This window comes from Phyllostomus hastatus, unplaced genomic scaffold (assembly GCF_019186645.2).
Source record: "Phyllostomus hastatus isolate PE091 unplaced genomic scaffold, TTU_PhHast_1.1 phas_contig_150, whole genome shotgun sequence".
Lineage (NCBI taxonomy): Eukaryota > Metazoa > Chordata > Mammalia > Chiroptera > Phyllostomidae > Phyllostomus > Phyllostomus hastatus.
The window spans coordinates 7,863,669-7,891,203 of record NW_025333611.1 but is presented as its reverse complement, the minus strand read 5'-3'; the positions used below and the strand labels follow the sequence as shown (position 1 = coordinate 7,891,203).

Sequence of the window (27,535 nt, the reverse complement as noted above, 5' to 3'; positions counted from 1 at the left end):
GAAGGCATCAGCAATCATAAACAAAATATTTTTTTGCCCAAGATCATGCAGCCAAGGGCAGCGCCAAGGTGCAAACCCGGGCGGCTCCCCAAATACTGCCGTGTGGTTACAGAGCTGACCTGGCGCTGTGGCCTTCCAAGGCCACTGAATCGGTTGGAGGGGCCCACGTACTGAACGCAGCACCCAGTGGGAAGGTGTGCGCCCTCTCCCTTTTCCTTGGGCGCGGCGTTTGCCTCGATCCCCATCATCCCCCGCCGTGGCCACCAATGAAAAAGGCCCAGTCCTCGCTCGTGGCCTCAGTGATGACATTACCCCAGGTTGCCTGGGACTCGGGGGCCTCCCGGGACTCAGGACTTTCAGTGCGAGGCAGACGAGTCCAGTGGGTCACCCTGGTGGAAAGCAGAGACGGTGGAGCCCAGCCGCCCGGTGTCAAATCCTGTCTCGGCCGCTAACCGGGTCTCCAACTTTGGCCGAGTTACTTCACGTCTCTGTGCCTCCATGTCCCTGCCTGTGGGATGAGAACGATCCCAGTAACCTCATTACAGAGCGGCGGCGGCGATTAAACGAGCTAATGCAGGAAGGGCCGTCACAGAGCGGCAGGCCCAGAGAGACGTCTGCAGGAGGCTTTGCTCTTATTGTTGTCATTAGAGTAAAAGCTTCCTAAAATCCGTAATTACGGGCCTGGGGCAGAGTCTTTGCCCCTTTTTTTTTTTGAAACAGCTACAAGAAACAGACGTGTTAGTGATCTCCTTACATTTCCTAAAGTTGTGCTTCAAAGAGCAACGACAAAAAATATACGGCAGTTTATCGTGGGCCTGATTTCACGCTAGGCGCGCGAGAGCCGGGAGCCCCGCGGTAAGCAACAGGTCCGTGCCCGCAGGCCTCCTGGGTGTTATTTGTGTCCTTATGACCTTCCCGTGGCTATACAGATGCTCAGTGGGTGTAGAAACTGGATGGTTAAGAATAACAAATAAGAAAGCGAAGGCGTGCCTTTGTCCCCATTTCCATACCCGATAAGTTCCACATTCATTATCCGACGGACAGCTGTGGGACTTGCAGCACCAGGTATAACGCGATTATCCTCTGAAAACCAAATTAAACCATTGGGCTTCCTTGTTATCGTCCCCCGTGTCCCCCGTGCCTTCGTGCGACACTCGTCACCCTCTCACACCACCAGCACGCCGCTCGCCTGTCTCACTGGGTCCTCCGTTCTGTCTCTTGCAGTCAGGTGTCAGACCCTTACAAGCAGAGAGACAGAGACGGGCTGCAGCTCTCGTCTGCAGTGCTGTCGTCGGCTGGGTTTTGCACCCTGCGCTAAAGGAACCAGCTGTTCCTCTGCCTGGGGACAGACACGTCATCCGGGCAGAGAGGTGCGGTGTGGCCCACGGGAAACGTTTTCTTTCCCCTGGCTGCCAAGTCAAGAGCACAGTGAAGCAGCAGAAACACCACGGGGTTTATTTATATGTCCATTCAACAAACGTCTCTAGCGCCAGGCCCAGGGTGGGTCCTGGGAACGCAGCCATAGACGGCAGAGCCGGAGTCTCGGCCCACGGGGCGCTGAGTGGACACTAAACCGCTGGTTCTCAACCTCAGCGTTACATAGGGATCCCCTGCAGAGCTCAAAAACTAAATACGGATGCGTGGGTCCCATCCTCGGAGATTTCAGCTTAATTAGGTGCAGCCTAGCACCAGGGACTGTTCACGGCTCCCGGGCGAGTCTAATGGGCAGCCACGCAGAGACCTGCGGCTTTAGACAAAGCAGGAGCCAGAATGTTGGGGAGCCCTGCGGCAGGTGGGGGGGGGGGGGTGCCGTGGAATAATCACGTCGTGGGGCAGGGAGGCCAGCGAGCGGTCGAGGGAGCCTTCCCCGAGCAGAGGCAGGCTGACTGAGCCCAGGATGCCTGGCTTCAGCCCAGGAGAGTACAGGCAGCGGAGTTTAGGCAGAGGGCTCTGTAAAGGCCAAGAGAAGACAGGTCCCGGCTGTGTTCTCGAACACAGCAGGGCGGGGAGGCCGCAAGGCAGGGAGGCCGCAGGGCAGAGAGCAGAGCCTGGAAGTGACAGGAGGTGAGAAGGGGAGAACTGGATGGCGCCGGCTAATGCAGGGACTTTGGAGGCTGTTCTCAAAATTGAGGACTTAATCCTGAAGTCGTGGTTCTCACAGGGAGCCGACATGTGAATTCCTCCCCAGCCGTGGCTTGTTAAAATGCAGATCTCCAGGCGCCATCCCTGGGGGTGCCGATTCAGTGCCTCAGAGATGGAGCCCAAGAATGTGCATTTGTGACAAGTTCCCACTTTGAGAGGCACTGCTCTGATCTAAAGACATGGCGGGGAGCCCTGACCAGCGTGGCTCAGTGGGCTGGGTGCTGTCCTGCAAAGCAAAAGGTCACCGGTTCTATTCCCAGTCAGGGTCCATGCAAGAGGCAACCAATCGATGTTTCTCTCTCACATTAGATGTTTATCTTCCTCTCTTTCTCTCTCCCTTCCCTTTTCTCTAAGAATAAATAAAAACCTCTTTATAAAAAAATAAGTAAATAAATAATGAAGAAGAAGGAGGAACCCCTGGTGTGTTCCCAGCAGGGGTCAGTACAGGCTGCAGGGTGTGTGTGCTTCAGCCGAGCGGTGGTATTCTCCCCTCACCAGCCCGCTGTGTGGGATAGAGAGGGGATGTTGTGGGGGGCTGGGGGAAAGCAGGCTCCCCCGACAGAAAGCCCAGGCTCGGGGTGGACCCCAGTGCTGCGGGCGGTCATGGCTCAGCCCAAGTTCACGGAGAAACTGACAGGGGCTTTCCCTCCCGGACGAGCTAGTCCCTGTTACTACTGCCTAGAACTCTCAGCTCCCTTCCCCATGATCTTCTGCTTAAAAAAAAAACAAGTATTAATAAGAGCTTGACGCATCCAAAGAGTAAAATATAAGGCATGTCCTTCTTTCCCCTTTTCCCTCAAATGTGGAAGGATTGCTTTTATTACTCTTTTTAAGTTCATTTTTTCTGAGGCCAGGCTAAGCCAGCCACTTTCCTTCTCCCAGGCACACAGAAATGACTCTGATCCGTGAGAACCCAGGTGCGTGCAGAAAACGTGCAGAGTGGGCAGCTGGGTCCACATGCATACCACCTGCGGAGGCTCTACCGTCTCCCCCGCTGCTGGGGTGGCAGAGCAGAAGGCCAAGCAGTAGACCGTGGCTCGCTGGCCTTCCCAGCCCTCCTGCCCCGCCATCCCTCATACCTGCTTCTGTGCAAACCCTGAAAGACCTCAGATGCTGTTGGAACAAACAGACGCGTTTGCCTCTGGATTTTCGGTGTCTTTTCTACCCAAGCGGGGACAGCTGTTCAAGCTCAGGGTCACGGCTGAGTGTCCATGCGAACGCATGCCTGGGCACAGAGGCCCTGCGCCAGTCAGCAAGACAGGTCCCACCTGCCGCTTTCCAGGGGCCGGTATGCCTCTTTGGCAGCCAGTCCTCTAAAATTAGTTGGAGTTTTCCCCGGAGTGTCTCGAAGCACCAGATTAATTTTCTGAGCATTTGCCACCGCTGCTTAGTATAAATGGCCACTGAAGCCCCGATGATCCCTGGTCCCCAACACCTCAGTTGTTTTCAGGTCTAAAGAGCTCCGAGTGCAGAGGCAGATTCTGTGGCGTATTTCTCAAGTGCAGCTGCTCCTCCACGCCAGTATCGCGCAGCTCTCAGAGAACAGCTGGGGGAGAGGGAGTTCCCCAATTAAGTTAACGTGCAAAAGTACAATTCTGCCCAAGAGGGAAAAAAAGGCCACTGCTTACCCTGCCTTGGGAGTGGGAGTAGGGGGTTCCCAGGATGTGATACAATCACCCACTGAGGACACCCAAGAAACCTACAGGGTTTTTTTTCGACTTGAAATAGGATGGACTCTTGTTCTTTTCCTGGCCTGGAGGTATGGCAAAGAGAAACGGCCTGCGTTCCAACTATGCGCGGAAGGAAAAGCCTACCGCAAATCACAACATTCGTAACAGCCACCGTCGCCAACAAGGGCTACTATCTGTTGAGCATTTGCAATGTCCCAAGCTCCGTGCTAAAGTCTTTGCCTTTGTCATTTCACTGAACCCTTCTGGCACCTGATGAAGTATATCATCGCCCCTGTTCAGTTATTGACTCGACACACATCTACCGTCTGTTATGTGACAACTGTTTTTCGAGACACTGAGGGTGTCTCAGAGAACAAAAGGAACGAAAGCCCCAGCCTTCATGCTATTCTGTTGGGAGGGACAATGAATACGATGAACGAGCAAGACGCATGATTTTACAAACAGGAGTAAGGGGTGAGTCGACCAGCCTCAAGACCACACGGAAAGCAAGGAACAGACCTAGGTTCTAATCCCGGAACTCTCTGACTCCACACAGGGTTAACGTTTTCCCTTGATGCAGAAAAGACCCTCCGCGGGGGGTTAATCCAGGATGTGGTGGCCGTCCCCGGGGTCTGTGGAACACCAAGCAGGAGCAGCTTGCTCCTCCAACTTTCCTCGTCGCCCGTCTTCATTTACACGCCGCCTGTTCTGTGTGTGCACTCGCTTCCCCATCTGGGTGGGCTGCAGCCTCTCCGCTCTCCTGGGGTGTGCTTGATGTCGAACGTGCGAATGTTGCTCCTCTTTCCCTGCCCCTTAGCCACTTATTTCTACCTCTAAATTGCGGCACATGGCGGAACATTTCTTGGTGCTTTTTTAGAAAAGCCTTTTATGGTAATTATAGCTCTCTTCAAGTGCATTTATGCCCCCCTTTTTACTGCGCTGTAGACATTATTTTGCTCACGCCTCATTTTTGTTAGGGCGGAAGCCTGCCTACCTAGTAACTGTGCATCAGTGGAGTGAGTGGGGGTGGGGGGAGGTAAAGTTTGAAATTTTATATGGAGGAAAGTCTTGGAGGCTATTCCATTCGTACCCTGCCAAAGTCATTGAAGATGCCGACTTCAGTCAGAAGTCATTCATTCATTCATCCATCCCCCGACTAGTTATTGAGTACCGGCGATCCAGGAGTGCACCAGACGGACCTGGCCCCTGCCCCGACAGAGCGGCATCATAACAGGAGTGCCCGGGGCAGCTGTTCGGTGGTACACCGCCCAGTTCTCGGGGCACCGCTCCCATGGTCATTAGTGGTGATATGAACATTGATTACAACACTTTTCCAGTGGATAAAACAGTCAGATGTCTTAAGGAAAAGTCATGTCGTGGGCTAGCAGTACCATATTTTGCCATGTGTAACGCACACATTTTTGTCCAGATTTTTGAGGGAAAAATAAGGATGCACATTATATGTGGGTATAATGATTATATACCATGGGTATAATAATCCCATGTATAATGTGCACAAAATGTAGGTGTTCATTATACACAGCAAAAAAAAATGGTTATCAAGGAGGTGTCCGACCACGTGATACAGTGCCGTAGATAGGATGACAAAGGACAGGATAAGGTGCTATGACAGGTGTGACTAACCCGGATTTGAGAGCTTTGGAAAGGCTCCCCAGAGGTGAATTCTGAGTGGGAGCCTGAGGATGGATCGAAGTCAGGCAGACAAGGAAGGAGGAAGGAAAGGCCCAGTGGCTTCCATTGGACCGAAGCCGAAACTGATGCTGAGATAGGCTGACCTGGTGAGAACCGGGTCGTGTCAGATCTGTAAGGCAGGTGGGGGACCTCAGGTGTCAGCCTGGGGCAGCAGAAAGCTGTAGAATGTTTTCAGCAGTGTGAAGAATCGAGAGAAATGGGTCGTGGTGCCAGGCTGGAGGCAGGGAGACCAGACCAGGTCGGAGGTTTGGCCAGAGTCCAGGGCAATAATGAGGATGGCTTGGATCAACATGGTAGCACCAGGGGTGGGGGTGGCAGGCAGGTTCCAGAGACATTTAGGGGGAAGGACAGCTAGGACTTCTCATCGCTAAGAAGAAAGTGATGCAGGACTTGGTTGTTGACTAGATGCACGAGATGAGAGGGCTGGTAGGTAGGGGGACGGTAATCGAGAATGACTCCGAGGTTTCAGTCCTGGGCAGGGGGATCCCTGGAGGAGCCATTCACTGGTCGAGGGGTCCCAGTGTGGGGAGAAGAAAGGCAAAGAGGTTCAACCCTGTTGAGTGTGAGATGCTTAGGAGTGAACAGATGGAGATGTTGAGACGTGAGTTGGAGCCCAGATTCAGGAATCATCTGTATACAAGGGTGTGTTTGGACTTGTTGGGTGTTTTTGATCCCAAATTTCTGCAGCGACTCCAGTTTTTGTTCACGCGAACAGCCTGCCTACCTGGTGACTGTGCCGATGGATTTTCTTTCCCAGTGGCTGGAATGTTGTGTGTAGAAAGGATTGGCAATGGCTCCATTTCCACTCTGCCAAAGTCATTGGAAGCATAGCAGACCAAGTTCAAGGTACCACCACCTATGCACCTGAAAGTTCTTTCTGAGAATTTCTCTCTTTGACTTTGAGAAGGAGGCCACGCGATGGTCTCAGGACTCTCGGGAGAGTCTGCAGATAGGGACCAGGCTGAAATCATCAAGCACTGCCGTTAGCTTTCCACTCCTCGGGCACCTGCTAAGTGTTCAACGTGACGCCGGGCCCTGGGACGCCAGGCCCTGGATCCAACAGCGAACGAGGAAGCCTCGGGCCTCCTGGAGCTCTAGGTCTGGGCCAGGGCTTCTCAGCCTTGGCACTAGTGACCCCCGGGGACTGCATCACTCTTTGTTAGGGAAGGTTCCCTGTGCACTGTAGGATGCTGACCATCCGCATCCTCCCCAAAGGGTGACAGTTAAAAACGCTCCTGGACATTGCCAAATGCCCCCTGGAGAGAACGATGCAGGGGCGGGGGCATTTCTCAGTTGAGTATGACTGGTCTGGGGTCATGCTAGAATGAATACGAGCCCCAAGGACGACCCCATAAGCCCAATCCAACTCCAATTACAGGATCCTCTCCAGAGAAAAGCCGCCATCTGATACCCATTTGCCCTCCAGACTAATTACTCCCTTCGTTTTGTTTTTCCTGAAGCAGAAGCTGGCTTTGCACTTTAAAAACACAACGCATCACCTCCTTCTCAGAAGGCCACCAGCAGAATGCACTTGTGCTGGGGGTAGCTTGGGGTTGCCTAGCAACGCCAGGCACCTTACCAAGGCTGCTTTCTTCCTCTTCAAGCTAAAAGCAAAGTCCTGTCCATTAATTCCCAGCTGCCCTGAAACTTCTCAGAGATTTGCCAGCTTCCTACTGTTCGTGTTTTCATCTCCCTCACATGATGTGGAGAAAACCCGCTACTGTGGTCTGTTTATCCCACTTCGGTTGGTCGGAAAGGAAAAAAATCAAGAGAGAAAGAGAGGTGGGGTGGGAAAAGCCTCATTCAATCTAGGAGGCTCCATATTTTGAGTGCCTATCTCTGACTGGCATGCTCGTGTTCTTCGCAGATTTAAATTTTGTGTAGTGGGCGTGGGCTTCGCACACAATAAGGCTTGTCTTGAGACTCTGGGCATGAGACCTCAAAGCAGCTAAATAGCAAAGCATATACAATAGATGGCACGCTGGGCAAATGTGGGTAGGTCTGTCATTTAGTGTGTTCTCGCTGATCCATCCCCAGAACTCGACGGTAGAAATTGTAAAGCTGGAGGTGGCTGGAGGTTGGGAATATTCTCTTTTCCTTGAGAGGCTGTGAAATGTCCCTCAGGCTTTTCCCACCGAGTTCCATTCTGCTCCCGCATGAGCGCTGTCTGTCATTTCTCTGAGACTGGGGGTGGCCTCCCCTCCCAGCACAGTCACAGTATGAACAGAAGTATGTCACCGGTTTTCCAGGCAGGGCCACTGTCACCTCCTCGGCATGGAAAGAAAAAGCAGTGTGACTCTGGGCTTTGGGAGGGTCGTACAAACCCAGGGGCTTCGTCTGCATCCTGGGTTTCGCACAGGGAGGTGGCCACAAAAGACAAGATTGCCTGCGACCTCGGTTCTCTCTCGGAGACTTCCCCACGCAGGTCTTCTCTCTCTGTCGCTTGCTCTGCCCCCTCCAGTCCTGACCCCGGCTCTGCTGGGAAAGGATGGGAAGGAAGAAGCATGGAGGAGTGAAACCTCTTAGAGAAGTAAATTTCAACTGAATTTCAGACCCTTCAGACCTTGCTGCTCAGGAGGAGTCCTTTAAATTCCCACCGCTGCCCCATGCAGACTTTCGGTTCACTGCCATTTTCCTGTAGGGTGCTGAGGGGGGAGGAGAGAGAACAACCTCCAGAATGCTTCCTTTGGGCCGGAAACGCTTCAAATCAACCACCCCCATCATTACAGAGCTCCTGCCCGCTCTGCCATGCCCGCTGCATCCTGGACTTTGTGGTTTTAGAGGAGAGAGAGAGGGAGGTAGAGATGGCAGCAGACAGAGAGCTGGAATTGGAAAGACAGAGACAGATATTCAGGAACGTTACTTTCTGGGGACAATGAAATTAATGGCCATTTGGGGTATATAAATGAAATAAGAAAACATACCTGCCTTGCATGACCCTGTAAATTTACTACAAGTCATTGCATCGTACACTTGAAGCAGGTACATTTTATGGTATGGAAATTATGCCTCAATAAAGTTGCTAAAAGAAAAAAAAATTTTTTAACATATCTAGGAATCTTGCCAGTAAGTAGGTTTTGCAAGTGTGGCCACATCCTAGCAGTTCTGTGTGTCTCTCTGCATCTCACAAAGGGCTGTGCAGGCTCTGCAAGGGGCCCTCCCCTTCTCCTTCTTCCCTCCCTCAGGCTCTGTCTCAGGAGGCTCAGGTCGGGAGAGCGGCGCGGCACTTGCTCTGGGTGCTGGGGCGATTAGGGAATTGGGTAGGCCAGCGATGTTCAACCAGTGCGTCAGAAGAATTTTTTAAAACATGCCATACCTGATACTTAGCCAGGGGCACTGACCGCTTTTTCCCTTAGATTGTCAAACTCCAAAAACGACAACAGCCAACATAACAATCGCTGTCCAGTGCAAATGAATCAAAATTATACCTATTTTTTTTGTCAGATCAGCAAAAAACATATTTTTGGGTATGCCACAGAATTGTAGTAATTGGTTTGTGTGTGCCGTGAGATGAAAACGGTTGTAAATGGCTGGGGAAGGCTGCTGATTTCACACATTCCCCCAAAAAGAAAAGAAAACCACCAAGTAAGAATGACTCGAACCCACTGCCTTCCCTCTGCCTCTTCCCGCCTCCTGGTGCTCAGCCCCTCCCCCACCCCACAGCCCTCAGATCCTGCAGAATGTTTAAATCATGCCATAAATAGGTTCAGTGATAAGCAGCCAACATTTTAAAGTGCCCCTTGAAACTAAATATCACCAAAATATGAAAACAGCCCAGCAGAAGCATCCAGGTCTTGGCCATGGGAACCCAGTGATAAGCATGTATAAATTTATCTTTAAAATTCTGAAAGATGGAGTGTACTTTGGTGCCTTCCTGGACTGGTAGGGAGTATTCTCCCTTCTGCAGAAGACACTTCTAAAGGAAAAAAAAATGAAATAGATACGTATTTTTGAGGTAGCATCCGTCCTGAGCCAGTGGCTAGGAATAACAGCCTCGCTAGTCCTGTTGCAAGCTCAGAGCTAGTGTAGTTTTCTGGAATGTTCCCCCACATTGGGTAGGTTGCCTCAGACCCCGAACACGCAGGTCAGTGCCACTGGGGAGCCCCTGCATCTGGGACCCCGCTTTGTCTTGCAAGTGCATGCGTTGCCTGTTCCCCCGACTCTCCAAGGCAGGCACAGGCCCCACTCTGACTGAGGCCGGCCCAGCGGCTGCCTGTGCCCTCGCTCCCCCGCGCATGGCTCCCCGCCGCCCCAGTGCAGCCTCGAGTCCCCCCTTCTCATCCTCTCCATTTCTCCAACCAGATGGCTGCCCCGATCTGTGCAACGGCAACGGGAGATGCACACTGGGTCAGAACAGCTGGCAGTGTGTCTGCCAGACCGGCTGGAGAGGGCCCGGATGCAACGTTGCCATGGAAACCTCCTGCGCTGACAACAAGGATAATGAGGGAGGTGAGCAAGCGTCTTCTCATTCCCAGCCCCTCAAGAACAGAGCATTGCATATAGGCGGTCGTCGTGAGTCATTTTTCCTGAAAGATCTCCCCTGTCCTATTGTCAAACGTTGTCGTAACATTTCCTCTGCGGCCAATGCAGCGTCCTCGGGCCAACAGGGGCGCCTGGAGACGTGGGCTGGCGGCACGGGGTTGGATTCTCAAGTGCACAGTGCACTGAAGGGTGCCTGGGCCCTGGCTCTGCCTTCGGGTGGCCGTTCCTGCCAGTAACAATACGTGCCTCCCGCTGTGTTGGGATGTCACTGGGCACTGCGTCCCTTTAGACAGTCCTTGGGGGCGTTACTTTACGGATGAAGAAACAGAGGTCTAGAGAGCGGTCAAGTATCTTTTTGAAGATAACTCAGTCACCAGCAGTAACATCGGGACCAGACCCAGTTCCGAGTCCAGAGCCGGTGTTCTGACCAGCGGTTGGCAAACCACAGTCTGCGGGCCAGACCCGGCCCACGGCCTGCTTTTGTTCGGGCCTGTGAGCTGAAAAGGGCATTTACATGTTCAATGCTTGGCATGGGGGCGTCTAAGGAAGAAAAGAACTTCATGATACTTGAATGTTATGTGGCTGCTTTCGCCCTGGAAGGCAGCGTTCGGTGGCTGCACTGAGGCCACGTGGCTGACAAAGCCTGAGGTACTTTTCTCTCTGGCCGTCCCCAGGAAGGTTTGCCAACCCCTGTTTGATTTAACCCTGGGGCTGGGTTTTCCCCTTATTCCCCGATGCAGTGCCAAAATCCTGGCAGTAAAGGGGATTGTGGTAGCACTGGGGCCGCCTGGTTTCCTAAGAATTCCATGCCATGTTCCCCGAAACGTTAGTGCAGGGGTGGGGTCCACCCCCACCCCGAATCATTTCAGGGTGTAAGAGGACCTGCACGTCGATTATGTGATTTCACAGAAGTGTGTCTACTCCTGCTCCGTGCTGGTCACTGCGTGCGCACTGGGGGTGTCAGCCCCTGCCCGCAGGGCCCCGGGGGTCAGCCTCAGTGGCGTCCAGAGTGAGGCGCAGCCCATCCGCGTGATGGCTCAAAGTGTGAGACTCTGTCTTTCTATTATTTCCTCACCTTCCCATGGTCTGTTATTGCCGTCGTACATGTGGGTGACTTATAAGCAAACGAATGTACACATGCGGATAGGGGTGCACCAATCAGAAAAGATTTAGGGCCCTGATGTAGCTCACGGAGCTCCCATTCATTCATTTCCCTTCCTGCACCAGAGCCAACACGGAAGGCACTTGATTTCACCCTTTTTTTCAAGGGTGAGCGTCAAAATCGCGCTCCTCTTCCTGGGAAAGCTCGCTGTGTGCACGCTGGTCCCTGGCGATTTCCCTGAGCACAGCAGTTGCTAACACATCAGCTCCTTCCTCGCCCAGAAAGAAATGCTGCCCTGGCTCCCGTCCCTGTCTTGGGGAGTCAGCAGCTGAACGCGTAGCACGCAGCTGGAATGCTGCACTTGGGGAGGGAGGCTCAGCCTCCCCAAGAAGCCTTGTGCAGCCCACCTCCCTCTGCCAGCCCTGCCCCTGCCCCACGCTCCCACCAAGAGAGAGAAAACCGATTCCCAAAGCAGCAGCCCCGCAGGAGGAGGCGCAGCGGGCGCTCCCAGACCACCCGGAGGGCACAGGTCAGAGTCCCTCCCGGCAGGGCGGAGGCAGAGCCTCGGAAAGGCAGGGCGTAAAAGCAAATGAGGCAGTGATTATGCTAAAGACAATAATGGCCTTGTTATGGGAACTATTAAAGTGAACCTCCCAAGAAAGTAATTAACCACCAGGAAAAAAAAAAAAAAAGCTCTGCACCGTGTGTTTATAAAAAGAAACTCCCAGTTAATTCCGAGTTGCTCATGTCAGGTGAGATGTAGACACGGATTCTCTCACCTGGCATCAGCAATTCACAATTAACTGGGTTCTTTTTTTGGAGGAGATCCCTCTGTGTAGAGTATCCTTTTTATGGCTAATTACTTTCCTAGGAGGTGTGCTAAGCACTTTGCTGTTTATTGATAAATATTAAAGTTACTCCTCATCTACTCCAGATCCAGTCCTGCAGCACACTGATTGTATCGCTTGTTTTCCATGTGTGTTTGGGGTAGGGGTGGGGCGCTCTGCCCCAGGCTCTGTCCTGCGCTGGGGCTTCTCAGGAAGGGCTCTGCGGGTTTGTAAACCCGGCGGTGGGTCAGAGAGGCACCCAGGCAACTGCAAGGGACACAGGCCTTAGAAGCCTCGTGAATACGGAAAATAATAGAGCTCTCTTCCCAAGTGAGTTGGGAGAGACAAATCATTTTTCAATCTAGAAACACTCTATGTTTTAAAGAGAGAGAGAGAGAGAGAGATCTCAGTTTAAAGGGGTAGATACAGGTGCAAACACAAATGTAGATATCGAGGCCCTGGACGGCCTTTTTCAGTCTGGATTCCTCCGTGAGAGAATGGAGCGCCACTAGTTCTGAAACTCGAGCTGACAGCCAAACCACCGGGAGGGCTCCATTCACCACGGACTGCTAAGCCCCTTTCCCCAAAGTTTCTTAGTCAGTAGATCCGGAGCAGGATGCAAGAATGTGAATATCCAGTAAGTTTCCAGGCGATGCCCATTCAAGTTCCTTCCGAGAGCAGCTGTCCTAAGACACCTACTACATGGAAGGAATTAGCTTCTCCCCTGTGCCTCTAGAATGGTACTAGCTATGTACCTGCCTTGGACGGCTTGAGGAAATTTTCACTGGGATATTTTCTTTAGTCTGCGGCACTCAGATGAGAAACCCCACTGGAGAAAGCTGCCTTGGAATATTCCACAGAGACCACTTATGTCGCTCCCTTACCTCCTTCCTCCCATCACTTCCGAAGTCTCTCGACGCCCCCAGCCACGTGCCCACTCACTTCAGCTCGGAAAGCCGTGGCTGCTTTGGAAGGGGCAGGCTGCCATGGCCCCTAAGAAAAGAAGGAGATATGGTTCAGACAGACAGGCCAGCAAGCAGACTGTCTTTTTTAATAGTGAGAGATCTTCACGTGAACTGTTCACCCCAATTTGAAAAAGAGGAGACTCAAAGAAATATTTTTGCTTACAGAAGACAAATACCGGCTCATTAAAGTCTGAGAATGCGCACAACATGTGCATCGAGCGACAGGCAAATAATATTTAATTATCACCGCCAAGACAGAGGTGTGAGATTTAGTTCATCACGGCCACGGGCGGGAGGAAGGGTGCAGATTTCCTCTAAAAGTGGGAGCCGCGAGGTGGGGAGGTGTTGTGAGACCGTCTGGCCCGGAAAGACAGTCCTTACTGCTTCCCTGCACCCCTTTATCACCCTGCACTTGGACTCAGGAGCCCCGGCCCTCTTTCTAAACAAAGCCCAGTTGCCATCGTTTCCAGCCAGCCGGGAGTCTGACGCTCCCACGGAATCCTGTCAGATGTCCTTCCCAGTCGTGGACGGAGGCCTGGGGGTGGAGGGGGGTCAGAGAGAGCCCTTCCTGGGCCGAGCCTGTCCACAAGTGACCACTGCATCACGTCCCTTCTTTGCACACCAGGAGCGGCCTTTGTTCCCCTCTGTTCCGCTCCCACCCAGCTCTGGAATTAGACCTTTTCCTCCTCCTCCCGTCACTGCCTCGGCTTCTGAGTCGCTGGCACGGTAACATCACGTGGTCAGGAGCCTGCGATCAGGAGTCGGTCTTTGTGTCCCACCTCCTCAGGCACGTTGCTCCTCGCAGCCTCAGTTTTCTTGTCTGTAAAATAGGCTGGATGATGCCGCCTCTGCTGGGTGGGTGTGACGTCTCAGCGAGAAAATGCACGCGACACAGGGCACAGGGTGCCTGGCTCACAGGACACCCTCGTGCGTCGGCGGCTGCTAGCTTTAACAGTATTGATGTTAACGTTATTTTCTAGAACAAATGCTGACTCCATGCAGATGCAGCCCAACCAGTAGCTTCCCCACTGTATGTAACTGCTGAGGTTCTTTCTCATCAGTGCTCCTCAAACTTCAGTGCTGCAAAACACCCTGCGGAGTCTGTTTCATATTTAGATTTCCAAACCCCCCGCCCACCCCCCCACCCCTGCCGCCTCTCAGGTTCTAAGTTACTAATCAGATATGGGATCTGGGAATCTGAGTGCTGACCAAGCACTTCAGAGAGTTCTAATGCAAGTGGTCTACAGACCATGTTTTGATGAAAACTTGTTTAAACAATGGTTTCTGCCCTGGCCAGTGTGGCTCACTTGGTTGGAGCATTGTCTCATAAACTGAAAGGCTGTGGGTTCGATTCCCAGTCAGGGTACATGCCTGGGTTGTCAGCCAGGTCCCTGGTTGGAGTGTGTGTGTGAGAGGCAACGGATCGTTGTTTCTCTTCCTCTCTTCCTCCTTCCCGTCCCCTCTCTAAAACTACATAAATAAAATATTTCTTAAAAATCAATAAGCACTTCCTTAGGTGAGGATTAAAAAAACAAACAAACAAAAAACAGAGGTTTCCCCTGAACGGGCCGACCCGGCCCCATATCATGTAGCCCTAGCCCCAAATGTCTACCCCTCGAGTCCCCAGAACACAGGAGTGAAGTGAGAAGAGAGGGTCTTTATTTCAAGTGGAAGGGAGTAATTGAGAAAAGTATGAACTATTTTCATGTTTACTTCCTGAGTAATTAACTCTAGTATATTTTAAAAGTGCTCTGTATTCCTAGTAGGAGAGGGGTCTGATGCGTTTCCATATTTAAAAAGCCTTTAACTCTCTGTCCTTAGGTGGGAATCCACCCATCCATCCCTCTAGGCATCATCCATCCACCCATCCATCCATCCATCCACGCACTCGCTCTTTGTTCATGGTTTAGCAAACATTCGTTGAGAGTTTACTAAATGCTAGGCATTGGAAATAGGTCTTTGGAAATAGTGAGACAAACAGGACACGTGTCCGCAAAGAGCTCACATCCATCGAAAGAGATAAGATGTATAAACATGATGTTGTTAGTATCGCTAGAATCCTGAGTGTGAGGCGTGATGGGAGTGAAACCCCTTAGCTCAGTAGGAGTGTAAAGAAGCGCGTGGCAGGGGTGGGGGTGTCGGCCGCAGGGCATGAGAGAAAGCCCGTGGTGATGCTGGGCCCAGGGTCTTCAGCCTGTCTCCCCGGGGGGCCCTCGAAAGCAGGGATCTGTGTGATGAGCAGTAATCCCTGCTGAGGACCCTTCTGTCCACCAGCAGCTTCTACACTTCTCTCCCTGAATTACGGACTCCTCTCAGACCGCTCTCCAGAACAGCATTTCCCAGCCCACCTCCCTTTGCGAGGCTTGCTTCCTCGTTCTGCTCCAGAGGAAGCTGTCTCGGGTTGGGAGATGCGATCTGGCCTGGGCTCCGGGCACTGCAGCCAGGTCTAAATGAGGAGAGAGAACACTGGAGTGTGTCCAAAGCACTTGGAACAGACGGAACCCTCCCCTCGCCCACTGCCTCCTCCCTTCTCCCCCACCCCATCCCATCACCATCCAAATTGGTTTGACATGATTCAGGGATGCTATTGCGGCACTTATCTCAATGGTTAATTAATAACTCACCTTGTCTGTGCATTGAGCAGAGCCAAGCTCAGGACCTCAGGGACTCCAGAAGAGTTATGGTTCTCAGGTCCAAATAATCTCGCTTCTTCCCCCAATGAGAAATGGAGCTTGGTGGACCCATTGTAAATGCCTTGACTAATGTGTGCAAATCATGCTGATGAATTGGTTGGGTGGGGGACAGCTTAAAAGAGCAGCATTGCTCTATTAATTGGGTTGGACTGAGGATCCCCCTTGCAGTCCAAAGACCTTGTGGCAAATGTAGCTGGAGTCATAAACAGAGTCCCCGATTAGCTCCCAGAGAGGAAAGCAATTTATCTAATGCTTCAGAAGAGAACTTGGCCTTGAGGCCACTACCAGCTGGCCAGGCGCTGGTCTCTCTCCTTTGAGAGGGAAGCAGAACAAGCCGCACCTGAAATCCCAGTGGACCACGTGGTAATAGGGCGTGGAGAGTTTTCTGGATCTTTCCGTTGAAAGATCTTTGACTTTCTGGGCATATTTGACTAGGGAACCTTCTGTTTAGGAAACTAAGGGTAGAAGTTCAGTTTTGTTTCATTCTATTGAGGTTTAAAAACATAGAGTCCATTTTTCTTTGCATATAAACACTATAACCAGTATGATTTTTGAGGGCGTACATGCCCCGAGCTCTGCAATGAGCTTAGTACGCACCAGGATAACGGGACCCGGCAGCCGATGGGTCTCTCTGCTGTGCCCCACCCGCACCCTCCCTTTCTCCCCACAGCGCCAGAGGGAGCGGTTGAAAATGTAAGTCAGATCATGCCGTGCCCTCACAGGGTTTCCCATGTAGTCAAAGTCAAAATCAAATGTTTCCCCTCGGCCTAGAGGGGATGCATCCTCCGCCTCCTCTCTCACCTGTCCCACCGCCTCCTCTCTCACCTGCCCCACCGCCTCCTCTCTCACCTGTCCCACCGCCTCCTCTCTCACCTGTCCCCACCGCCTCCTCTCTCACCTGCCCCACCGCCTCCTCTCTCACCTGCCCCACCGCCTCCTCTCTCACCTGTCCCACCGCCTCCTCTCTCACCTGCCCCACCGCCTCCTCTCTCACCTGTCCCACCGCCTCCTCTCTCACCTGCCCCACCGCCTCCTCTCTCACCTGTCCCCACCGCCTCCTCTCTCACCTGCCCCACCGCCTCCTCTCTCACCTGCCCCACCGCCTCCTCTCTCACCTGTCCCCACCGCCTCCTCTCTCACCTGCCCCACCGCCTCCTCTCTCACCTGTCCCACCGCCTCCTCTCTCACCTGTCCCCACCGCCTCCTCTCTCACCTGTCCCCACCGCCCTCCCCTGCAGTTCTGCTCACCCACTCTGGCCCACATCCTGCTCTTGCACATGCTAAGCATTTCCTAAGGCCATAAATGCTTTGGCCTTGGCATTTTGTATGGCTCCTTGTAGTCATTCTCGGTTCTCAGCTCAAACACCCGCTCCCCAAAGAGGCCTGTCTGGACCTGTAAGAAGTCCCCCTGTGTCTCTCCCGTCACAATATCGTCACACTCCTGGCCTAGGCCCTCTGTCTGTCGTGTACGCTGTCTCTTTCTTCACACCAGACACGAGTTCTGGGAGTCCGTCACGTCACAGGTTTCCCAGTTCACAGATGAGGAAGAAGGTAACATCCAAAACAGGCCTTCCAGCTAACCGCTCAGGCCATCCCGCGTGGTGACATCAAAGCCAACTTTTCAGTTCTTCTGACACGCTAGCAGAATCCAAGAGCTGGGTCTGAAGAATGTTCAGACAAGTACAGAACCAGTATTAGTACAAAGACACCTCGGGAAAGGTTGCCTCAAAGACAAGACTTTCCCATTGAAAACTTTTTCCCAGTAAATTTGTTTTTTAAAAAGTAAAAAGTGTTTAAAGTTTATGAGTTTACCTAACATAGCACCTTCGGTGTTTTCTAATCAAGCCTTTAGTAGTTTAAATGGTTATTAAGTGTCTCTTAAGAGGTTATATTTTTTCTCTGATTAGATGATAGATCAAATATTCATCATAAAATTGTGATTAAAATGCATAATCCACAAAAAAAAAACGTGAATCCCGTCAATCACTGTGGACTTACTCTAGGGAATTAGAGGATCAACACACACACTGAGCTGGCGGCCAAGAGGTAACGTTTACACCACGACTGTATTTCACCGTGGCCAGAGAAACTGCCCAGATGGCCACGAGTGCCCTCTTGGTTTCTGCGACCAGCACCTGAATTAGGGTTCAAGGTCCCTGGTGCCGTGATTAGCTCTGTTGCTCCCACAATCCTCCCCTTAGTTCAGTGGTTCTCTGCCAGGGCCAGTTTTGCTCTCCAGGGGACATTGGCAATGACTGGAGGTATTTTATGAGTCACTATAGAAAGGCCGGGAGGAGGTGCTACTTGCGTCTAGTAGGCAGAGGCCCGGCAGGCTGCTGAGTGTCTTACATGCACAGGGCAGCCCCACAACAAAGAACGATCCAGCTCACTGTGTCAGTAATGCCAGGGTTAAGGAATCGGGGGCAGACGTTAACGTCTTCCAGGGAACACATGGAAGGGGTCTGGATGGTCCTGGACCAGGGAGTGTCCTCTGACTTGATGTCAAAGGGCGTGAGGTCAAAGGCACATAGAGCCCTTAGTAGGGCTAGGCCTGTGCAGAGAGATTCTTCCCACATTGCTCAGGTAAATCAGAACAGCCCACAAGAGCCCTAAGGGCCTCTTTCTTCCTTTACACAGAAGCAGAAACTGAGGTCCAGAGAGGCGAAGTGGCTTACCCAGGTCCCAGGGCTACAGCGTAGCCACGCTAGGGGTCAGGGCCCAGGCCGAGAGCCCCCTTGGAGGGCATTACCCAGCACCTGAGTGTCGAGCCCGGGATCAGAGCACAGCAAACTGAAGTGCTCAACATGCTCAGCCCCTCGGAAACATCGATTCTGCAGCATTCTGAAAAATAGCATTGGCGTTAGCTTTTTTCCCCCATTCTGGGGAATGCAATTTTGCCACAAAGTGCTTGTGTGCTGGAATGCCAGGGGGCTTACAGGAGCAGTTGGACTTTAAATCGCCAGGCATTCTCCACAGCGCAGCGGGAGCAGCTGCCCGGGGCCCGTGCTCCCTCCTTCGACTTCTCCTCTCCCCAGCCAAGAGCTCTGGGGGATTGGAGAGGGGCCAGCACCGTGGGGCCAAGTGCAAACCTGAAGAAAACCGCCAGGTATCCCCCAAAGCTCTGTGCCCCGTGCTTGCCTCTCTGCCCACTCACAACAAAGACCAAACTTCTCCAAGGGAATTCCCTCCCTTTTCCAGCCCTCAAGACGTGTCGGCGTTGATCTGCCCACCCCGTTTTGGGGAGCTTGCTTTGGCCACACGCACTGAGGGACACTACCCCTTCCATGTATGGGCTCATGGAGACCAGGGTGTCAGGCAGATACAGAAAGGCCAAAATAGAGAGTCCCAGCAGCTACGAAGCCCAGAGAGGGAAAGTGACTTCTTCAAGGCCAAACAAGAGAATAGGGCACATCTGGGCTGGAGGCCTGGTTTTCTGGCTCTGCATCCCAGACACTGTTCTCCAGGCCATGCTGCTCCCGCAGGACCCGGCCACCTTCCAGGGGACGGATGCCTGGCTTTCCTGGTTGGACCCGAGGTCTGTCTCCGACTCAGAACCTAGACAAGGATGCATTAGGTGCCTGCACCGCTGAGAGGGTGAGCCTCCCTCACCTCACCCTGGTCCTGGCCCCATTCAGACGGAGAGGTGACAGTAAGGACAGTAAGTGACAGTAAGGACGGCCAGCACCTCTTAAACCAGCCACACTCTGGGACAGAGCCCTCCCAAGATCATTTATACATCCAGCAGATACGTGCTGAGCCTCTCTTCTAGTGAATGAGCGAGACTCAAACTGTGCCCACAAAGACTCCGCGGTCTGGTGGTGGGTGAAACATACGTGAAGCCAGCTGCTACCTTGGGGTCCATGGAAGAAGCAAGGCCAGGGACGATGGCGGCCCAGAGGACAGGCGTGAGGCTTCCAGGCAGGTCAAGCTGGAGCTTTGAAAGCCACAGAGGAATTAGACAAGGAAAAGGGGGAGGGCACTGTGGGCAAAGAAAAGGGCAAGGGCACAGAGGCAAGAGATGAGCGAGTATCTGGGGACCTTTGGCGAAGTCGATGCCGCTACACCGTGTGCAGTGTGGAGGAGGCTGAGGCTGGGGAAGCAGGTCTAGACCGACAGGGCTCAGGCGCCATGCTGGGTGGGGGGCCGTTTGCCCTCAGGGTTTGCTTTGCCTTCCTCCGTTAGCATCTGGGGCTCTAAAACTGCACCCACACCTCTCCCCTCAGACAGAAGGCTGGTATATCTGCTTGAGTTATTCCTTAACACACACGCTCACAGCAGGAAAGAGTGTTTCCACCAATGCACGAGGGCGTTCTCTCCCTGGGGGCCAGCGGGCAGGAGGGACAGCCTGGCAGTGTGGGAAAGAGGCTTGGGAGTCAGGGGGCTCCAGGTTCACGTCCAGGTTCCTCCACCAATAAGCAGACCCCTCTCTCTCAGAGACCCAGTTCTGTCCTCTGTAAAATGGGGCTCTGAACAGGGTGCTGTGAGGCTTAGCTGATGCAACACATATGGTCCAGCATCACCTGGAAGACGTAATGCACAGTATGGGGGACCCTGCCCCCCAAGTTTCTGATCCAGTGGGTCTGGTCTGGGGCCCGAGAGTGTGCATTTCTAACAAGTGCCCAGGTGATGCTGACACTGCGAGAACCGCTGACTTGGCACCATATGAGCTGTTTCAAGGGGAGCGCAAGCGATTTCTCTGAATGTTCAGCTCTGGGCTGCCTGATGGGGGAACACGGGCCACAAGCTCTGCATCCGGAGGCAGCGGCAGCCCAACTGGCATGTGGACCCTGGGAATTTCACTGGGCTCACTGAAGTCCCTGCTGCAGAGACGCGGCTGTGCAAGGCAGCTCAGGGCTCCAACTCCCCGAGGTCCACCTTTTCTTTCAAGAGCTGCAGGAACAAAGGGCCTGTGTGGAAGAGCATGCTGGGGGCAGGGGGTGGATGGTAGCGGCCCTGGGTTCTTGTCCTTGGTGACACTCACTGCTCCTCCCATCCCTCCTTAGGTCAGCTGTGCCCTTACTGCTGGGTTCCTCGGGCTTTGGGCTCAGGTTGACTTGTATAAATTCTGGCTCTGGTTTCTTCCTTGCTTTGCTTCCTTGAACAAAGAACCTAATGCACCCAACCCCTGTTTCCTCGTCTGTGAACTGGGAGCAGCAACACCAGCCTCAGAGGCCTGTTGTGAGGTTTGATTAGAACATACATAGTAAGTGCCCTAATGCCACTCGATTGAAACGCCAGCTCTAACTATTAGTATCTCCCTCCACAATGTGACCCCGAGACTCTAAAAACACACACTGCCCCCAGTCAGAAGCTCATCATAACGAATTAACATCATCTCATCATAACATTCCAAAATGAGAAATGCATCCTCTATCCCTGCTCTAATGGGCCCCCTCAATCCTGCACCCACTGGCTCTGGCTTGAGTGTGGTTTGTTATTGTTGTTGTTGTTGTTGTTGTTGTTGTACAAACCAACAATGGCATATAATTTCCACCTATTGGCCAAAGTTTTATTTTATTTTTAAAGATTTTAATTGTTTATTTTTAGAGTGAGAGGAAGGGAGGGAGACAGAGAGGGAGAGAAACATCAATGGGCGAGAGAAGCATCCATCCGTTGCCTCTCGCATGCCCCGCCCCCCGGACACCTGGCCCACAACCCAGGTGTGCAGGATGACATCCAACCCACTGGGCCGCCCCGGCCAGGGCTGAGCGAAGCTTTCCCTCAGATCACAGCCCAGCGGCCCCCAGCCAGGTGGCTCACTGACACATTCTGTGTGGCCTGCACAGGGTTACAAAAATCTTTGCATTCGTTGCTGACCTTTAACAGTAGAGGAGTCCACTTAAGCCACAAAGAAACGGAGGAGCCGGCGAGGAGCCGGCCCCACGTCAGCAGGGACGGCCCGGGCGGGAAGCTCCGTCCTCCTCACTCTGCACACGTGTGTGCTGCTCATTCTCCCCCCGGACCCGTTTCCTGAAAGCAGTCACGTGTCAGGTTTGCCAGAGTCCACAGGGATGTCCAGAGAGTCAGGAAGGAAAAGGGGGTCCATGGAGAACTTGAATGACGGAAAGGGACCCTGCAATCACAGGAGCAAACGTCCCCTCTCTTATCTCTGTGACGCTCACTCACAGAGCACCCAGCACAGGGGCGCAGGTCCGGGGAGAATATTCCAGCCCAGCTGGGGCCCATGCCCCAAGGTTTGGCGCTCTGATGCGCCACACCCACGCCACCCCTTCCCCGCCATGACCTGAGCGGTCGGTCATGGAGTCTGCACGTGGGGCCCCATCTGTGCATGTTGTCTCGAAGATCCGAGATGCACCCTGGTCTGGCATCCTCCCCCCTCCACAAACCGCTATTCCTCACTGTTAAGGCCACAGTTTCTTAATGTCTTTCCATCTCCACCAGCTTGTCAGAGCTGGACAGTTAGCCCCCAGCTTCTGTTCCACGCAGAGCAGTCCGAAGAATCCTTTCGAAAGTCAGGTCCTGCCGCGCCCCTGTTCCAGCCTTCCAGGAGCGTCTCACCTCCCCCAGAAAGGCATCTAGGTGGCACAGTGGCCGCCCTTGCTCTGCACAAGAGGGTCTCCGCTTCTGCTCTGGCCTTATTTCCTCCCTGTCTTCCTCTCCCTCGCTCGGCCCAGCACCCACCATCTTACTGTGCCTGTAACTCACACAGTACCCGCTCCCCCTGAGTGTTTGCACCAGCTGCTCCCTCCGCCCAGAACGCTCGCCCTCCAGATGTTTCCATGACTTGTTCCCTCATTTCATTCGGGTTTCTACCCAAACACCACTTCAGAGACGCCGTCCCTGGCTGCCCCATCTAATGCGGCAAACCTCCTCCATCCCTCTGCCCTGGTTTACCTTCTTTCAAAGCACTGTCGCTCTCTCAGAGTCTTTTATACATTTATTTTTTAATTGTCTGTTTCCCCCCTACAGTCTAGGTCCATAGCCGCAGGGCCCCTCTCTGTCGTGGTCAACTCATTATTAGATGAATTGAATGAATGAACGCTTTAATGAGAAGGATCTGGAAAAGGAAGCGGTTGTCTTTTATTCAATAGATTACTTTAGGATGAATACATTTCATTTTAAAAATTCTCCAAAGTCCACGCACACGGACAATGACACCCAAGTCACTGTATACCATTAACATTACTTTATTAATGCAAAGGAAGTCCACCCTGCCGATACGTGATTTCTTTTCAGTGAGACGTGAGCATCCGGTTATGCCACCCTTCAATTCATCTCATTGTCTGCCTTGCTCGCCCTGTCTGCCCACTTCCGGTGGGCTGATGGCCGTACGCGTGCACACCTCACGATCCTCCTCCAAGACAAGAGGCCAGGCAGGGCCGCTGAGAGTCACTGCCGAGTGAACCCAGACCTCCCAGACTGTGGCTTGCCCGGCTAGGCGGGGAGTAATGGGGAAGACCTGCAAGTCCAAGGCTGGTCTCCCCGCCACTCACTAGCAGCCGCCCACCCTTGTCACGGAACTTACCCTCTCTCGGACGTGGTGTCACCATCTGTAAAGCCAGAGCAAACAGATGGTTACCATATGCTAGCTGCTTTTGCATAAGGTTTATTTAACCTTTAATAACAGCCCTATGAAGCTGGTATGATTATTTCCATTTTGCTGGTGAGGAAACAGAGGCTCAGAGAGGTAAAATAACCCGCCCAAGGCCACACAGCTGGTGTGCTGCAGACCTCCAGATCCTGGGATCCTTACTGGCAGTGCAACAGTGGCACCTGCTTCCTACCTATGACGAGTAAATGAGCAAATCTTCAGGCAGTGCTAAGCACAGTGCCCGCTGCATGGGCAGGAGGGTAGTATGAGAGCTGGGTCTGGTCCCTCCCCCCAGGAGGCAGTCTGGTATTGCCTTATGCAGTGGGAGGAAAGGCAGCATCCCCCCTGCTGATTTTCTCAGCTCTGGGGCCAGCCTCCCACCTCCCCCGCCAGAGACAGGGTCTCTCCTCAGGCAGAACGTCACTGTTCTGGCTGTTGCTCCAGGTAGTGACAGTCCCTTTCCTTTCTGAGGGGCCCAGCAGATCACTGTCTGGCACCCCACCAGGCTGCCACTGCCCGCCAGGCCGGACTTCACTGGCCACGCTTGCTTCTGTCCGGCCTGTCAGTGGGCTCTTTGAAACGGAGGTTGATGGGGGTGGGAGGCAGCAGACCGGGGCTGCCGGAGGCCAGACACTGCAGGCAGACGGCGGGCCTTTGGGGAAGTCAGCGGCTGAGACCAGAGGCCCCTGCTCTCTGTTGTCACTGGGCTTTGCAACAGAAAAGAGGGAGACAGCAGCAGCCAAGACAGAAGCCCCCCAGGTACAGAAAACACGGCCCTGGGTGAACAAGGGTAAGACTGGGCCAAAGAGGCCTGTCAGGGAATGCCCAAGGTGGGGACATCAGAGCGAGTGAGATCATTACTCCTAGAGGCTCCGTCCAGGTTCAGGAAAGATGGGAGTGGGCGGAGAGATGGAGAGACACACACGGACGGACAGAGAGAACAGCCACCTGGAGATGAAGCTGTCTTCTGGGGCCTCAGCATTTGTCCCTCAGTGCCGCCCAGCGTTGGCAGGGCCCCTCCCTGTGGCTCTGGTGACTCGTAGCCTCCCGTGGTGAATTGAGGGTGGTGGCCAGGAGTTGGAGGCTTTGGAGGTAGACAGCCTAGGGATGAAGTGCTCCTCCATCATTTACCAGCTGTGTGATTGTAGGGAAGGCCCTTGACCTCTCTGAGCCTCAGTTTCTTCATCTGCAAAATGGAAACCACGGGACCCACCTCACAGTGTTCTCGTGTGCACTGCCGGGTGACGGCTGGGTTAGGGTGCAGGCACCGGCTGCGGAAGCACACAGGGGCGGCCCCATGGCGATCCCCCCTAAATCAGACGTGTAACTTGGGTGCAGTTAGGACCAGGGCACAGGGTCGGCTAACATTGCCCTTCACCACGTGTTCAAATTGTCCCTCTCCTGTCTGACATAGTGCTGCCTTGGACAAAAGAGCTCGGCTCGGGCACTAAGCATGTCGTGGTTTTTAGTGCAGTGGCTCCTGCGTGCTGGCCATCCGGGACACTTAACTGCGACAGACGTGGCAGCTTCACGCAGGACTTGGCTTCAGCGCGCAGGACCCAGCCCCAGCATGTAGAAGCTGTGTGGTCTTAGGCGACTTATTCAATCTCTTTCTAAATGTCCCATTTCTCATCTGTAAACAAAGGTGCTAACGATGTCTGGAACTCTGGTGGCGATTTAATGAGCAGAGGCATGCAAAGCATTAGCCTGGTGCCTGGCGCCGAGTAAGCTTCGCAGAAGTGACAACCATTAGCTCTCATTAGACCTGGTTGGCATCAGTGTTTCAGCGTCGTACTGACCCCCAGGACGCCATGAGCCAATACAGGGTGCCCCTGCTGAAATGTGTTGGCTTGGGGCGGCACTGCGAGCCCAAAGACAAGGTCTCTGAGCTGATGTGCTGATGGTGATGATGTGGTTTATGCTGGGCCTGATCACCCAGAAGCCTGCACTTTATAGAAAGGTCACTCACTCGAGCACGGGGCTGCTGCTTGTGACCATGGGGCAGATAATGGTTTGGCTGGTCCTTCCAAGGACAGAGCCCCCAAACCTAGAGCTCTTAGGTTCTCGTGACGTGCTTTCCAGCCTGTGTCACACTAGGCTATCGGAGGGAGATGCTCAGCCATCAGTGGTCCATGGTCAGGAAAGACTGCATGATCCCCATGGCAACGTCAGAGTCATAATACACGTGCACACATCAAAGGCTCTGGGAAGTCCTGCTGTAGAGAAACCAGTTTAACTTCGCTTCACCAGCGTCTTCCAAATTGTATTGGACCACAGGTCCCCCTGTCTCGCCTCCACTTCTGTGTTTCAGGGAGTCCCTAGTAAGATCCCCCCAGGAGCCATACTTTGGAAAAGTTGCTTCAGTCCCCCAGGGTCAGATATACTACTATGGATACTTGAGGGGTGTTTTAAAGAATCCAGAACAGGGGGGTCTTGAGCTTCACTAAGCACAAGAATCATCTGAGAGTCTTCCTGAAAAGTCAGATTCCCAGTTTCTACTCCGGGGAACTCAGCAGGTCTGGGTGACGGCAGGAATCAGCATTTGAACACCCTGAGCTGATTCCAGGGCATGAGGTCAGGAAGCAAATTTTGACCAACAGCAGTTCAATGCCTGACTTATGGAAATACGGCGTTCAGAACAGCAGCATCGTCACAGCCTGGGAGCTTGCAGGAAACTCAGGCTCTCGGGCCCCACCCCGGTACCACAGAATGAGAATCCATATTTTAACAAGGTCCCTGGTGATTCAGGTGCTGGTTGGAATTTGAAAGGCATTGTTTTAAAAGGTTTTTGTTGATGGTATTTGTTTTTGTTTTGTTCATCATTTGTTTTGGGTGAAAACACATTCAGAAACAAAACTGGACACACTCTGCCAGCTCATTGTCATAAAATTTCTTCCATTCCTCGCCTCAGCCCCATGCATGTAGGTGAGGTCGACCAGATGTCCCAGTAGCTCCTAGCATCATATCAAAGGGAGGTCTTATCTGGGTTGTATCCCTACCTTTGGTAACAGTGTCAAGGTTTGCCCAAGCAGCCTTTGCTTTCTTCCCCACATCTATCCTGACAAGTGGGAAAGCCAGCAAAGCAGCTCTCAGTGGGGCCTCCACTCTGCCAGATCTCGGATGGGACGTGATTGATCTTCCATTGCTAAGTCATAGGAAAAGCCAGAAGGTGCTTTGGGGCAAGGATCTCTGGCCTTGGAATTCAGAAACTGACAAATAGAGTTGGCAAGAAGCAAGGGGAAAACTTCCAACAGGCCTTCCTGAAGGAATACAAATACAATTTTACTGCTTGCGATATTTAAAAATGGCAGTTGCCCTGTGGGCAGCGAGGGGTGCGGGGGGGATGCCTGAGAACAACGGTCCGTCAGGCAGCCAGGGTAGTAATGGCAGGTGAAACCTTCCAAATGAGCACCCTGTCAGCCAATCTATTGCTTTCAAAAGTTGGCAATGCAGGAGACCTAACAGAGGCAATGAAGAACTAATCTCATATTGCCAAGTTAAATCAAGTCAGCCTTGCCCATTCCTTTCACTTCTTAGTTACATCAAGCCAGAATACTTTCAATTATCCCTCACTTCCAACTCATCAGCAGGCATTGGGCAAAATGCAAATGGAACAGTGCCCTTCCCTGGTGGCAAGCAGGAAATATCATTAAGAATCGCCTCCATTTATTGAGCTCTTCCTCTGTGTGAGTGCAATGCCTTCATCATCTCATTTCACATGCACCATCTTTAGCATCCCCATGATCATTGGTGAAGTAGGTCCAATTAAGTCCATTCTGTAGCTGGGAACACTCCAGGAGTCACAGGAGGTCAGTCACTTGCCAAGGTTGCATAGCTAATGAATGATAGAACAGATTTTAAAACCACACCATTCTGACTCATATTCTTTTGTTATTTGTCTAACTGGGCCAAGAGCCCAGTGATACCCTGAGCAATTGTGCCTGAGCTTTGCTGTGCCCTCCTTGAGATTTCCTAAGTGTTTCTTCAATGTCAGGGACTTGTCAGGGTTAGCAGTGCCCCCTGAGAGGAGCACCCCAGCCCAGACTAGGACCCATGTGAGCCCAGGTCCCCCTTCAGGGTGTTCTCTGACCCTCTACCATTCCTCACGCCCACCCCCATGCACGTGGGGTTGACCAGATGCCCTGAGATGTTTAGGAATTTCCATCTATGGATAGCTAACGGCCCAATGCTCAACCTCAATTCCGGAGGGCAGATTGGCAAGTAGATTGCTCCTGCTGGCTAGAGGAGTATTTCTTTTGCAAGATCATGTGAGACCAGGCTGCCAGAATGATACTGATATACTGATTTGGGCAACTCAAATTGTTTCTAAAGAGAGGGGCCTGGCAAAATATTAGTCCGCAGCCCCACACACGTCAGGCATGGTCTTTC

General features: G+C 52.8%; 1 protein-coding gene across 1 annotated transcript in view; it reads left to right on the top strand.

The window, feature by feature from the left end:
* TENM2 (teneurin transmembrane protein 2) overlaps nucleotides 1-27,535 on the top strand; it is an 842,102-nt gene that overhangs the window by 743,367 nt on the left and 71,200 nt on the right. Inside the window, exon 13 of the mRNA XM_045827298.1 lies at nucleotides 9,828-9,974. Within this exon, the coding sequence (XP_045683254.1) occupies nucleotides 9,828-9,974 (147 nt within the window). The remainder of the gene's footprint in view (nucleotides 1-9,827; nucleotides 9,975-27,535) is intronic.